Consider the following 9,670-nt stretch of genomic DNA (forward strand, 5'->3'; position numbering starts at 1 on the left):
TGATGATGACCAGGAGGAGGAACAAGCAAACAGCCCTCGCCGCTCCGCCGCACCTGAGCCGGTGAATCTGTCAGATTGGCGAGGCATAAGCCAGGCCAGGCACTGGCCTTGTGGATACAGAGGGATGTGGCTCTGCTACCCTGAGAAAGTCCCTCCTTCGGGAAGGAGGTGTCAGTGTCGCATGGCGATGAGGACGCCCATGCCAGGTGGGCCGGCGGGGGATGGAGGAGAGACGGGTGAGAAGGGCAGACAGGGAGGGTCACCTGTGTGCTTGGTGCCGATGTGCGCCTTTATCTCCGTCTCCTCCATGGTGACGAAGTCGCAGGCCGTACAGCAGATGGAAAACATCCACTGCTCCTTGTCCACGTGGAGTGACATGTGGCTGACAAACTGGACGTTGAGCTCCGTCTCAAATCCGCACACGTGACAGCTGTACGGGACGAGAGAAGAGTGAGCTTCTAAATGGAGGCTACCCAGCTGCACGCGGTACACTCCGAAATCTGGACCTTGACACGTGTTTTCCTCCCACCAAAAGGCTTTGCACTAGAACATTCTTCCACTTTCTGGGACACCTCTGAAGTGGTCGCTGTGCCAGACAGACTAAGTGCCAGCATAATGTAACAATCCCATTCATGCTATAACTATGCTTAATAATCATAAAGTTAATTAAAAACTACAGATTCCAGATGCTGTACATTAACCTAACTGATTCCTTCGGGCAAAGAGATACGGGGCAGCCTTGCCAAGATATCAGAAGAGCTGGTGCGCTGATAAACTCGGGCAGGATTCGACAGCAAGTCTGAAAACTTGGGATTTTATAGCAAACAAACCAAATATTGATTCACGGTTGAATATGGAAGAGAAACATACCATTCCAGGTACTAAAGGAGAGCACAGCCAGGGGAAAGTATGCAATACTTCCAGGGCCATTCCCTCAGGGTTCTCAGATTCATTTCTCCTTAGGATAATTCTCAGGAAGCAGCGAGGTGAGCAGGGACAAAGGTGGGAGCTTCCCAGCTGCCCAGACCTCACAGCTCATCACCCCTGAGCCCTGCCACTCTCTGGACTCTGCTCCACAAAGCCACCTCTCAGACCTCCACCCTTTTAATTAACTCTCCCAGGGCCACCCAAGCCAGGAAGGAGTCAGTGCAACGCAGGGTTCAATCCAAGCAAAGCCAATATTAAAAGGAAGCTCAGCCCTGTGACTGAGAAAAGACACTTTGTCATGTGTGCCCTAGTAGATGGGCAGGGAGTGTTCAAGAAAGTCTGGGCAGCCTGGACCAGCAGGTTCCACTGGCGGCTCACCTGTAATAATAAGGGTGCTTCTTTCCATCACTGCCTTCAGAGGTGACGGCGCTGACGATGTCCTCGGTGTCCGTACTCACCAGCTTCACCGAATGGACGGTCAGGTGCTGGTTCAGGTTTGCACGGCACTTAGCAGCATAGGGGCACAAGTGGCATTTGTATTTTCTTTCCTCTGGGGGAGAAGGGACAGGAAAAAACCCAAACCACTCTGAGAAATGCAATCCCAACACCTTGCAAAAGACCACTTAAGGGTATCAAGGAAAGGAGGGTTCAAATCTCATTTCCAATGGGGACAAAGGGAGCACTTTGGAATTTTAAATATCTAAAAAGTCTTCACATGGCAGGTCGCTTCTGCTGAAAAAACCCAAACCACTCTGAGAAATGCAATCCCAACACCTTGCAAAAGACCACTTAAGGGTATCAAGGAAAGGAGGGTTCAAATCTCATTTCCAATGGGGACAAAGGGAGCACTTTGGAATTTTAAATATCTAAAAAGTCTTCACATGGCAGGTCGCTTCTGCTTTCAGACTTTCAAAGATGAAAGAAAGTTCCGGGGCAACTGGAGATCTGCTTTTTCCTGGATAACGACAGGCCCCTCTCCCTGATAACGTGAGCTCCATACAGGCTACAAGAATATTGTGTGTGTGTGTGTGTGTGTGTGTGTGTGTGTGTGTGTGTGTGTGTGTGTGTGTGTGTCCAAGCCCCGGCATGTGTCAGTCCAGGGTGGGTGCTGAGCTGAAAAAGGCTGTGGATCAGCCTTCCCAGGACTGGTGTGTAAGAGAAGCCCCATCATTTTTCCTAAGCTTCAGGCCCGAAGTTAGCCAAGAAATAAACACTAATGAAATTAAAGGGACTCAGATGAAATAACTTAATTGGAAATTTTCATGCTACATAAATAAAATAAAAACCTTTAGTTGATTTCTTAATAGAAACCCTTTCATAAAACTGACGATGTTTCACGGCTGTTTCCAGAGTGGCATTCTGAATTCATTTGATTAATTAAGGAAATTAAAGGAGCAGGCTTTGCTTTTAGGCACAGATCAAGGTAACAGATGGTAGCAGGTAGCAGAGGAAGGAAAGAACAACTTCCTTTTCTGTCGTTAGTTCTGAATTTGTAATAGTGGGCTCACCTTAAAGAAAATACCTGTCTTACCTACTTCACGGAAAAGAGTGTGGAAAAAAGTTTGTCTGCAACAAAATGTAAGGCATCATTATTATTACAGGTCCCCAGCATCTGAGGTGCTGGTGTCCCGGGCTTCGCGGGGCTGGGGAGGAGCCCTACAGTACAGATAGAAGAGAGTCTTTTCTTTAGAATTTGTGCATTTGTATTAATAAGTGAGGTTAAGTTTTGGTATTAAGGTTATGATTTCTTCATAAAGTGAATTGTTGAGCTTCCTATCTTTTTCTATCATTTGGAAAAGTTTAATAATATCAGAATTTCCTAGTCTCAACAAGTTAAAAAGAACCCAGCTGGGAAAGTTTCTGGACCTGATGCTTTTATTAATAGTATCTCCAACATCTTTCCAAATTCCCCTTTGGTAACTGATTGACTTAAGTACCACCACCTCCCCCCCCGACCCAGCTTGGGTCAATTTTGGAAATTTTGCTTAAATTATCTATGTCTTCTAAAGTTTTCAGTTGTTTTTTTTTTTTTTGCCATAGAGATGCCCTTATTCTCCAATAATTCTTTAACAGCATCTGTATTAAGAATAAGGCTTCCCAACCTAAATGTCCCTCAACAGGTGAATGGATAAAGAAGATGTGATACATATATACAATGGAATACTACTCAGCCATGAAAAAGAATGAAATCTTGCCATTTGCAGCCACATGGGCGGACTTGGAGGGCGTTATGCTTAGTGAAATAAGTCAGACAGAGAAAGACAAATACTGTATGATATCAGTTATATGTGGACTCTAAAAAACTACAACAAACTAGTGAATATATCAGAAGAGAAGCAGGCTCACAGATATAGAGAACAAACTAGTGGTTACCCGTGTGGGCAGGGAGGGGCAATACGGGGAGGGGGAGGGGGAGGTGCAAGCTGCTGGGTGTAAGACGGGCTCAGGGATGTACTGTACAACATGGGGAATAGAGCCAATATTTGGTAATAACTGTAAATGGAAAGTAATCTTTAAACATTGTATAAAAAAAGAATCAGGCTTCCTTTTTCATTGCTAATTTTGAATATTTCTGCCTCCTTTTCCTTTCTTAATCAGACTTAAAGGGATTTATCTACTTTATGGTCTTCTTCCTAGACTGTGTTCTTCTACTAAGTCTTTAAGATGAGTGCTAAGTTCCTTTATTTTTGTTTTTCTTCCCTTCTAATTAAAATGTTTAAGTCTATAAATGTCCCGTGGACCAGAGCTGTAGCTATTCGTTCCAGGTTAAGGATGAATGTTCCCCTTTCATTCCTCCTAGATGTCTGGAATTTGTGATCCTTTCCTTTGATCCAATTAGGTAGGACATTTTATGGACCCTTGGTTATTTTAAATTTCATTTAAGTATGCTCAGAGAATGTGGCTTATAGAACCTCTACATTTTTTAACATGTGAAAGTTTTCTTTGTGGTTAAGTATATGACTAAATTTTGTCTTTAGTGGTTTAATAGTTAAGATTAAAAATATTAAAAAGTATATATATAAAAAGAGAAATTAATCTTGCTATACTAATACTGTCTTGCCTTTTTAAAATTTTGTGTGAGATACAAAACTTTTATTTTCTTTACCATTTTGTTTTGTGTTTCCTGTAAATAAGACACATTTGAATTTTTAACAAGGCTGATCTACAGTGTAAAAATTGAAATAGTTCATTTTTTATTTTCCATCTTGCTTTTTGTTTGCTATTGATTTTACCTCACTTCTTATTGTCCTTGCTTGTTATTGCTGGAGTGATTAAGTTACTATTTATTCAGGTTTCCGCTTCCCAACACTCAGAATCAACCATATTTCTCCATTATTATATGTAAATAAAGACAGAGACTGTTTCTCCACCAAGGTGCTCTTTTCCCCTCTGCTTCCACCTACCGCAATGAGATGAATCCAATAAGATGGGGTGCAGCCCCATGCCCTGCACCCTCAAGGTGACAGCAATAAACTCCTTAGAGTTGAGAAATTTTACCTGAACACACCTAAAAATGTGTATCTTTTTTCATCAATCCTCCTTGAACTCAATGGATCCTTTCAATACAAATAAAAAACCCTTTCCAGAGCCTTATTTGAACATGCCAGGTAAAATGGCTTGAAAAGGTCCCGATAAAAACATTTCTACCACTTCCTGGTTTAATTCTCTTAGAGACACAGCTTCCTGATCATGGAGAAGCTGGTGGTCCAGGGAGAGAAGGCCCGGCAGGGAGACCCTGACTCACCTGTGTGCAGAGACAGATGTCGGGACAATGTCTGCTGTCGGCCAAATACTTTCCCACACACGTCACAGGGAAAAAGCTGGTCGTTGAATTTCCAAGAGGGCAACCCATTTCCTGCCTCGAGGACTATCTTTTCTGTTTCTGGGCCAAAAGAACAAAGCAGCATGAGGAATAAACAAGGCAACGTGAACACATTTCAGTTTAGTCAACATTCAGGACTTAAGCAAAGACTTCCTACTGAAGAATGTGGCTGGTAAACTGCAAGTATTGATGAGTCCAAGTAACCTCTGGTCTTCACGCTCAGCTCCTGTCTCTAAGAAGGCAATTCTTGAAAGCTGTGGTGGCACATGGATTCCAATTTTAGTCAAGTCTCCTGTGGTTTCTCTCCTTCCTCACTAAAGGTTAGTGGACCTAACCCTCCAGCAGGTTGACAGCTTGGTTTAGCACTGTGCTCGGTATACAGTTGGCACTCCATAAATAGGTGCTGAATGAGTGAATGGTTGAGTTGCACGTTAAAATTCCAGAAATGCAGACTCTCGCCAGCAGACAGTAAATCAAGAAGGCCGAAGCTCAGATTCTGATGTAAAAATAGATGGTTCCATCTCTTGAAAGGAAATACACTTTCACTGCCCTTTATGAAAACAGGCTTTGCCCTATATTCTGGGTTGTGCAGAATGCTTAATGAGGAACTTAATGTTACACAGACTCAGGGATGACAACTGCATACTGCTGGCTATGGTCTGAATGTGTGTATCCCCCTGAATTCATATATCGAGACCCTAGCGCTCAAGGCTGTGGTTTTTAGTGGTCGGGTCTCTGCAAGGTGATTAGGTCATGAGGGTGGATCCTCACGAGTGGAATTAGTGCCCTTAAAAAAGAGGCCTCATGGGGTTCCCTAGCCCCTTTGCCACGTGAGGACACAGCAAGATGTAGGCAGTTTGTGTCCTGGAAGAGGGCCCTCACCCGACCATGCTGGCCCTCTGATCTAGGGCTTCCAGCCTCTAGAACTGTGGGCAATACATTTTTGTTGTTTATAAGCTACCCAGTCTGTGGTATTTTGTTACAGCAGCCTGAATGGACTCAGACACTACTCCACATAAAACTCCCTAATGCAAGAGTACACAACCAGAATTTCCCCAAAAGTCTCATCATATTAGGGAAAATGACAAGAACCACAAGGTCTTCTGTACCTAATTCACAGCCATGAATGACCTAAGTGGGCGTTAATACCTTTTCTTGTCATCTTAAAAAGTTTTTATTTTCTTGTCATCATTCATTGAGTTACCTTTAATTTTCTCATCCATATTTCTTCTCACTGAACTGTAATGGATTCTACAAACATTCCTTCTACAGTAAGATAAGGAGAGAGATGACAGAGTATCAAAAAGAGGGAAGGGGACACTTCCACGAGGACACTTGTCTGGGCCACTAATAGGGCTTTTGGCCTCAACTCTGAAGAGCAAGACAAATAATTTACCGAGTCAATATCTTGTCCTTTACCTCAGCAAATTCTTGTGAATGTTCCTACATTCACAAGTAGTGCTTTATAGAACCGGATACCACATGGAAAGAACTTTTCATAAAAACCAAGCAGATGAAAATATTCAGACCACCAGGCAGAGACAGCATCAGAACAAAGAACTGGATTTCACACAATTTGGTTAAAACTGCTTCCCATATACAAATACAGGCTTCCACCTGGATCTGGGTGAGTCAACTGGATCAATTTTCATTTGAATTCAGACTTGCCAGATAGTGTGATCTCAGGAAAGAAGTAAATACGAATGTATGTTTGGAATGGGGCAGGGGATTGATGGTGAAATTGCAAAAATGTTTGCTGTGAGGCACCTGCCAGCAATCCTAACACTGATAAGGCACATTTATTGATTTACCCGTGTTTGTTAAACGTAGCTTTTTGGGCCTCAGAGAGAAGAGCTAGTCTTCTTATTAGAGTAGGAATGTGTGACTACAAACCTCTTCAGGGGAAGGGGCGGAATTTTGGGGGAAGGAAGGTGAAAAGGGAGGCACAGAGCTCTGAGATGTGCCGACAGGAACCACTCTCAGACGACCACCCTTGAGTCCTAGCCATGGGCATTTCTACCGCATGGCGCAAGAGGGTATTTTAGCAGCTCCTTTGAAGTGTGTAATCAAAAGAGTGCTTCAAAGGAGGATGATAGTAATAATTATAAGGAGAGATCAACAGGGTACAGGGTCTTCCAATACATTCACAACAAGAATGAACTAATTGGGTCACAGACTGAACAAGTAGATGCAATTAAAAAGAAAGACATCTCTTAATAATATTAGTCACACGCTTGAGACGTTGAAGCATCATGAAAAGTCCAATTCCCTCCACCGGCCTAGAAAATGGTCAGAACCATGGAGGCTGTGCTGCGGGCAAGCAGAAGGCCTACCTGCAGCCGTGGAGGCAGGAGAGGCACTACGGGGGCGCCCAGGCTTGGTCGGCCACACCCCTGGGGCCTGGACCCCAAGCCTCACCCCGCTTGCTGTCTGCATTTGCTACGGCCGCCCGTTGTCATTTCACACGCAGGAGCAAGGCAACCGGGCTATAGCAGCCTCATCCCAGAACACGACCTTGAAATCACAGTAGGGTGAGGCTGGAGGTGGAGGTGCAGGGGCGAGAGGGGAATTATTACTTTGCCTAAACAAGTACTAAAGTAAAAGGCCTGCTCTTCTTTTCCCGGAGCTGAAATGGAGCTCAGCAGATGCTACGTTCTCCCACATTTCCTGGAGATGGTGTCAGCCACATGCCATGGGAGAAAAACACAGAATTTTTTGATTCTTCCTGTCTCTGTGTATGTTACCACCACAAGCTGTCCATCTGGTTCCAGAGTGATATCTGAATGTGATGGACACCCAGCAAGGCCAGGCTTTAGAACGACCACAGCCTGCCTTCTGGAAGCTGGACTGGCCCCATCACCGTGGAGAGCTGTCAGCTGGGACACCAGCTCTCCAGGAAGCATTCTGGAAGACAGCAGCACACTCCGTCTGCAGCTCTTGAGGATCAAAAGTTGCCAAAAATATTGAAAACTACTTAAATTGTGAACCTATTGATAAATGTTTATAAAAACGGATGCGTAGGCCTGTACTAATCTCTACGCGTTAGCAATACAGACTAACCCTACGTTAAGCAAATCACTGCACGGACAGTGGCGAGTGCCCCCAGGGTGTGCGTCTTAAAGCTCAATTCATAGTCACAGGTACTGTGCTCCATCTCCTTCTCGGAGGGACCGAATGAATTGGCCTGGTTACCTCTGCCGTCACGTGCTACAGGTTTAACAAAAAGATATCACGATTTGATTTGTGTGTGTGTGGACACTGTGAAAGCTAAAATTGCCTATTTTAATGTAAAGTTTTCCTATTCTTTGATTTTTGATAAACTTTGGAAACAAAAAAAAAAAACCCAAAAAAACCAAAAACAAAACCCACAAAGACCTCAAAGATCTTTCTGGAATCCCACTGCCTTAACTGAGTCATCATCACTCACCAGGACTGTTGCAAAATCTTCCTAAAGAGCCTCATGGGTACCATTCCAACAGCCCCTCTCTCCATTCCAACAGCCCCTCCTCACGGGTTCCAGAATGATCTTTCTGAGGCCCAGATCACCTTATGTCTCATCCCGTGTTCCAATGGCTTCCCCAAGCCAAACTCCTGTGCATGGATCCTGAGGTCCTTCATACTCTGGCTCCAACCATCTCCCCCCTTCAGCTCCCCACTTCACCTCCCACCATCCAAGGGCTCCGCGGAGTGAGCGACTCGCCTTTTCGGGAACAAGCTAGTGCCTTTGGAGACGTCAGTGCTTTTGAACCAACTATGACCCCCCCCACCCCCACCCCCAGCAGCTACTCCCCACCTTGGCACCTCTTTCTGCACACAGACTCCAGCTCATTTTCAAGCGTTATCTCAGACTGCATCTCTTCGGTAAAGCCTTCCCCAGTTCCCCAGGTAATAAGTCATTTCCCCTTCTCTGTCCCAAAGCACTTTTATGAATACTCTATTGTGCCACTTTACCTGTTATATTATTTGTTTACATATCTTCTATATTATACGCATCTTTTTAATACAGCAAGTCCAACATGCGGCGGCGCTCAGTAATCATGTTCGCTGGCCTCCTCTCCCTGTTCGAAGGTGAGTCATTGAAGGAGGGGCTTCTGCAGGATTTATTTGTGCGTCCTCGGCATGGGCACAGTGCCTGATACGTAGCAGGTGGGTAGTAGGTAGTTGTTGAAGAAATGAATGACTGAATGAAAGGATCCAAGTGAGGCAGGGAATAAACCTTATTCTTATTTTATAGTGGGAAAGACTGAGCCCTGGAAATACCATTAGTTAAGGCTAATGGCCAATTCAGGGTGAAAAATAAGGCTACTTGCCTTCTGAATGGTGTCTTAACTCAACCCAAGAACCGTGATTTAATGATTTTATTAGTGGAAATGTTTGCAGTCCTGAGCCATATCCCCAAAGGTCCTCTGTCCTTACTTCTTCCCAATAACAAGCCACAGGATTATTCTCTTCAAGACAAAGTCTATGGCAGACGCTGTTTTTTGGTTAACCCAATAGTTATTCTCAGCTTTCCTTCTCCCCTGTCTATTCCCACTGTACAGGCAGCTGGGGTGGTCATGTGCTAAAATTCTGGCCAATGAGAAGGCTTTTGCTTTCCTGACAGAGAAAAGTAGGCTTGGTGTTGGCCCTCTTCTCTCTTTTTCTTGCCTTAAACACAGAGGAAATGCCTGGGATCATGGAAGCCGTTTTGTGCATATGAGACCTGAGGATGAAAACCAGCCTGCCGAGAATGGAGGAAGGGAAAGATGGGAAAAGTCTGGGTCCTTGATGGCATCTTCCCGTAGCTGAAAAAATGGCAGAAACTACCGCTCTGGACTTACTGCTTATGTGAGGAAAATAAACCCCTGTTTGTTTCAGCCACTGTTAGTTGGGTTTTTTTTTTTTTTTTTTTTTTTTTTTTTTTTTTTGTGGTTCGCGGGC

At 44.3% G+C, this 9,670-nt stretch overlaps 1 protein-coding gene across 1 annotated transcript in view; it reads right to left on the reverse strand.

Annotated features, from left to right (window-relative positions):
• Positions 1-9,670, reverse strand: part of ZNF827 (zinc finger protein 827) — a 146,358-nt gene that overhangs the window by 19,712 nt on the left and 116,976 nt on the right. The window contains 3 exon segments of the mRNA XM_007127411.4: positions 264-430; positions 1,306-1,477; positions 4,673-4,810. Coding sequence (XP_007127473.3) covers positions 264-430; positions 1,306-1,477; positions 4,673-4,810 — 477 coding nt within the window.

Source organism: Physeter macrocephalus, chromosome 7, assembly GCF_002837175.3.
Source record: "Physeter macrocephalus isolate SW-GA chromosome 7, ASM283717v5, whole genome shotgun sequence".
Taxonomy (NCBI): Eukaryota; Metazoa; Chordata; class Mammalia; order Artiodactyla; family Physeteridae; genus Physeter; species Physeter macrocephalus.